Source organism: Chiloscyllium punctatum, chromosome 40, assembly GCF_047496795.1.
Source record: "Chiloscyllium punctatum isolate Juve2018m chromosome 40, sChiPun1.3, whole genome shotgun sequence".
In the NCBI taxonomy this organism is placed as follows: domain Eukaryota; kingdom Metazoa; phylum Chordata; class Chondrichthyes; order Orectolobiformes; family Hemiscylliidae; genus Chiloscyllium; species Chiloscyllium punctatum.
This window is the reverse complement of record NC_092778.1, coordinates 26,792,309-26,797,850: the sequence shown is the minus strand read 5'-3', so window position 1 is coordinate 26,797,850 and position 5,542 is coordinate 26,792,309. Positions and strand designations below refer to the sequence as shown.

At 43.4% G+C, this 5,542-nt stretch overlaps 1 gene segment (V, D, J or C); it reads right to left on the bottom strand.

The window, feature by feature from the left end:
- Positions 1–264: 264 nt before the first annotated feature.
- Positions 265–5,312, bottom strand: LOC140464763 (Ig kappa chain V region Mem5-like). The segment is given in 3 exon segments: positions 265–1,155; positions 4,684–5,019; positions 5,206–5,312. Coding segments are annotated over 3 exon segments (714 nt in total).
- Positions 5,313–5,542: the final 230 nt, after the last annotated feature.

Sequence of the window (5,542 nt, the reverse complement as noted above, 5' to 3'; positions counted from 1 at the left end):
AGCACACGGGGAAAACAATTGAAGAGAAAAGAAAACCTCAGTCTAGCTTATGAAATGTTTATTACCCAAACCCTGTTCAATTGATATTCTGGGTAGCAAGATCGTGCTGGTCACGATGATCAGTAGAGTGTTCCCTGTAGTTCTGGCTCCAAACAGTTGAGGCTTGGGATGTTGTTCTGCTGAATGGCTGGTTTGGTGAAAAGAGACTATTGTGTAATGACCCCTTGAGGGCTGAGCATTTCAGTTCACACACTATACTTCAAATTACACATCACCTAAGAGATTTATTCGAATTTATTCCATTTTGCAGATTAACATTGACAAAGAAAAGGCTCAAATAAGAGCCTAGGTAAAGCAAGTTGCACGAATTCACAGCTATAATGGAGCTTGAGGCAAACACTGGTGGAGATTTTCCTAATTACATGAGAATCCTATCGCTTTAAACAGTGACAAAACCTTAAATTGGAACTAGTGGCTGAGCGGGAAGGAGGTCTGATTTACTAAACCAGAGCCTACAGAGGTACACATCGTTTTTTCTGCAGCTAACAGACATCAACACCTTTGAGGAACGTTACTTTGCATGAGAAGTTGACACTGTCCCCAGCTAATACTCCTGTGGCAGAGACTGCATAAGGTTAGATACAGAGTAAATCTTCCTCTACACTGCCCAAATGCCCTTTCTTAACCCTTAAAACTCAGACGTGTCTCTGAGACATTGCCGAGATGGAAGAGAGTTAAAAACCAATGCTGACAATGGCCTTTGTCCTGTAAGCTCAGCCCTGTTTTATTTAAAGTTGTGCCTTCTGTGTGAACTGTCTCGAACACTCTACACACATTCTGATCTCCTGATGCTCCGGCTGAGGGGAGAGGAGAGGGTCACGTGAGTGACGTCACAGGATAAGCGAACATTGGACTCCCAATCGGAACGAGAAAGTGTCAGCAGGCTGCTGAGGCTATAGGTGCTGTCTGAAGCTCGCAGGTAGTTGCTTGTCTGAACCCCGTCCGAAATGATTGCACCATCCTTCTTCCACTGCACATTCAGCTCTGCGGGATAGAAATGATTGACAAGGCACATCAGAGTGGCAGCGCTCTTGGCCTTGACCTGTTCCAGAGAGGGGGGTAGCAGGATCAGCTTGGGCTGAGACCTCGCATGGTCTGCAAGACAAGAGAAACAATTTTAGTCCTTGTGTTTGAAAGGTATTTCAATTCTCCGAACAGTAAATTGCAAGACTGTTGGTTTGAATATTTGTGACCAATCCGTATAAAACACAACAAAAGGACACTGAAGCCCCTCACCCATCGTACATTCTGTGCCCTCACAACCCTTAATATTTCCTCGAAGTGTTGTTCAACATGAAGAAGAGACTGATTTATCACCAAAGGGCAGACTGTGCATGGGAGGTTTATTCGAATCAGAGAATCATACAATACATATGATCAAGTATCGAGCATTTCTCACCTCTGGCTCTCCAAAAGACATTTTCAGACAGTGAAGGACTTTTTTCAAAACCAGCCAACGTTTTGGTATAAGCAAGTGGCAGCTAGTTTGTACACTGCAAGACCCCACAAGTAGCAATGAGGTCATGGAGCAATTTTAGTGATGTTGGTTAAGGGATAAATATCGACCTGAATGCGACCCCCAAAGAAAACAACTTAGAATACCCTAGGCAATGCTGGAACACTGTAAACATTGAATAGCAAGCCCTGCTGTAGCTGTTTCTCATCAGAACTCAGCCAGGAAATAAGCAGTGTGTGGACATATTGCACACTATTCCATGTGGGAATTTCAAGATGGTTCCCAGCTACTGGAGAACAATGTGTATAGGAAGTGTGGTCACTGACAGCCGTTGGAATTCGGATTTCAGAGCTTGACTAGCAGCTGCTGTCAGTGAGGTGCGTCCATGAGGTGGGGAGTTCCACAGAGAGCAAGTTTCTAGATGTGACCACTCTACAGCCTCAGAGTTAGCAGGGAGACAGGGAATAGCAGAGCAGCAGACAGTTAAAAATGAATAGATAGTTAGTACGGGAAGCACGAGTGTGCAGTTCGGAAACCTGATAAGGACTCTCGTTTAACTGGGGATTGCAGTAACAACCAAGTGACACCATGGGTGGTTCAGCGATAGGGGGAGAGCTGGGGGAGACGAAGGAAGACGAAACGACGATAGTGACAGAAGATTCGAGAGCGAAAGCAGTCAATAGGTATTTCTGCAGTATCAGATGGGAACCAAGAATGGTGTGTTACAAGGTGAAGCCAGTCATTGAGTGGCCCAAAAACAACCTAAGTGGAGAATGGGAGTAGCAATAAGGCAAGCAGTCATGGTCCACATCTGTCCCAGTGACAGAAGGAGAATAGAAATGTGGTCCTGCAGTTAGAATTTAGATAGTTTTGAAGTGTATTCGCAGCAAGAACTCAAAAGTTGGAATTGCCAGATAACTCCCAGTGCTCAACGGCAATGTTAATCGGTGAATTTGACTCTAGAAAGATTATCCAGGACGAGGGCATTAGGTTCTTGGAACACCGGCTCTGCCTCTGGGGAGATGGCAAATGGGTTAGACCAGGCTGGTTGCTCATGATCAGAGTAAGGACTGATATCCATGTGGGTTGTTTTGCTCATGTTGTTGGAGAGGGTTTATGCGAACTTAACGAGGATATATGGGATCTAGAAGATTATATCCGAGAGGAATACCAATGCCTAAAAAGAAGATAGACGGATAGATAGCAGCAGAACTAGGAAAGTAACTTCTTTGGAAAGGTCAGATTGACGGAGGGTAATAAAGTCTAAATCAGTTAGTCTATTCATGTATGGGACTGCATGCAGTGTCGGAAGAAAGTCTGGGGAATTGCAGGCACAGATTATAAAGAGAAATCTGATATTCGGGCTCTAACAAAGACCGGGAACAAAGAAGTGCAGTAGCGAATATTAGATATTCCCGAATACAGAATGTTCACGAAAGGTAGGAATGGGGAAAAAGTGTGAGGAGTGGTGGCACAAGTTAAGGAGATCAGTGCAGAGCTGTAGAAAGAGGATGTCCCAGAGCATTAAGGACATAATCGATTTGAATCGAATTAAGAAACAAAATAGATGCAATCAGATTGCTTTGTGCAGTCCATAGGTCTGTGCGAAAGATGGAAATGAAGAAATCTGCAAGGAATTTACAGAGATGTGCAACATGATATAGTCGTTATTATGAGGGGCTTTAATTCTCCGAATATAGACGAGGATAGTCGCTATGTAAACGGTATAGAAGGGCCAGATTTGTGATGTATGTGCAGGTGGACTTTCTCCAACCGAGTGTTTCGTGTCTATTGAGAAAGGACACTCCGCTGGACCTGCATTTCAAGAACGAGGAGGGTCAATGTCATCAAGTGTCAGTGAGAGACATGTAGGGTAGATTGGTCATTGCAAGAGAAACTTTAAGGGGAACATGGAATAGAATAGATTAAAGTCATGATCATAGAACATACTCCATGGATCACCTCCTAATGTGTCACACTTTGAAATTGTGAAATTCTATTTAAAATAGTTGGTAGTGCTTTACTAAGCAAATATTTCGCCTCAGTATTTACTGTTGAGAAAGGTATGAAAACAAAGGAATTTCGGGAAATAAGTAGTGATGCCTTGAAAAGCGTCCACTCCACGGACGAAGAGACGCTGTGATGTGGTCTGGTTGATCTGGGTTGTGGGAATGAGTAGACGCAAGTAGTTTAAGTGGCAGTGAAAGGACATTTAGGGATGAATGCTCATCATATCACAAGGTTTTGGATTAGAGGGGAAAAGGACAAATGAAATTCAGAGTAAAGTGTCATGTCTCATGGACCACCTCCAAATGTCGAACACTTCTAACCTTTTCAATTCAATTCGTAATACAGAAAAGGAAGTGGAAATCAAAATCAGGAGAGGTGTGAAAAGAGAAAACAAGAAAAAATGGACTCTCACTCATGGAAAACTGATACAGATGCCATGGATTGCAAATAAGACATAAAAGAAGCAAACGTGAGATGAGGAAAAACATTTCCAGACAGGTGCACATTAATGCACATTAATGTAGTCATGACAGCTTCAATTGAAACTTTGTGAAGGGAATGAGAATGTTGCTTGAAAAGGAACAATTTGCATGGTAACAGGGAGGAGGCAGGAAAATGACAATCAGTGTATTGCTCAGTCAGAGAGACGATTCAAACACGATGGACAGAATGGCCTCTGTGTGTTTTATAATTGTGTGTTTGATGAAAGTTAAAGCTCGGGGATGTGGGAGCCGATGTCTTAATGTGATGTTCCTGCTGTTGCTGTTTCCGCTGCTTCTGTTGCAGTCAGGGAAATTACAGACGGACACAGGGAGCCAGAGCTCAAAGCGAACTCTGCCTGGATCCGTCACACTGAGACTTACAGGAGACTACTCACTGATTTCACTCATGCTGCAGGAATTTTGACCACAGGCTGCTAGCAGACAGAGCTCCTCCACATTGTGAGTAAAACTTACTGATTTGCATCTTGCTGCTTAAAGGGGGCATGGACGCAAGAAACAGAGCTGGACATTCTGTTAGACGCAATGCTCTTCAATCAACCATTTTATTCACTGCTGCTCCCGAATAACACATTCAGAAATTCAGTTTTTATGTTTCTGAAGTTGTGCTTCAGTCTTGAAAGGATTTTAAATAACGGAAAATTGAGATTGACTTACTGAGTTGGAGCTTGGTTCCTTTACCAAATGAAAGTGTTTGAGGCACGCTATAATCCTGCATACAGTAATAGTCAGCGACATCCTCTTCCTGAACGTTGCTGATTGTCAAAGTAAAATTGATTCCCGATTGACTGCCAATGAACCGCTCAGGGACGCCTGTGTATCGGTAATTTGCATCGCTGATCAGAAGAGAGGGTTTCTGACCTTCTCGCTGCTGGTACCAATTAACATCGTCGCTAACATCTTGACTGGCCGTACAATTGATAGTTGCGGTCTGGCCCAGTCGCACAAACAGCACCGGGGGAGATTGGTTCATGATGATGTCCCCGCTGATACCTGAGGGATCAGATATAAATACAGTGAAGTCAGAATTGCCACAGAAAGCCTCTGTCAAATGAGAGATTATTGTAGTCACTGAGCATTCCTCTGGTTACAGCATTTTCCCTTCAATCACAAGTCAGTGGGATTGTAGTGAAATAGAGAGCATCTAATGATTCACGGTGGAAGGCAAGACATTTGTACCTGTGATGAACAACGCCAGAGGCCAGATCTGCTGAACGTTTGAAATCATGGTGTGTGCTTCTGTCCCTGTGCCTGGTTCCTGATAAACTCTCACTTCAGTGCACTCTGTTTTATAAAGCTGCAGCCTGTAAGACTCTCACTGGCTGTTCTTCAATATGTAAATAGTATCAAGCAGAGAGAGCCACGTAAGCCCCTTGAACTTCCGCTTCTCCATTGTTTCCATTTCAAGTCTTGCACTCTCTCACTCCATTTATATTTAAGTCTATTTTACACCGATTCACTGTCTCCTTTTCTGTCTCCAGTTACAAACCTTTCCTTTACCAATGACAAAGCTATT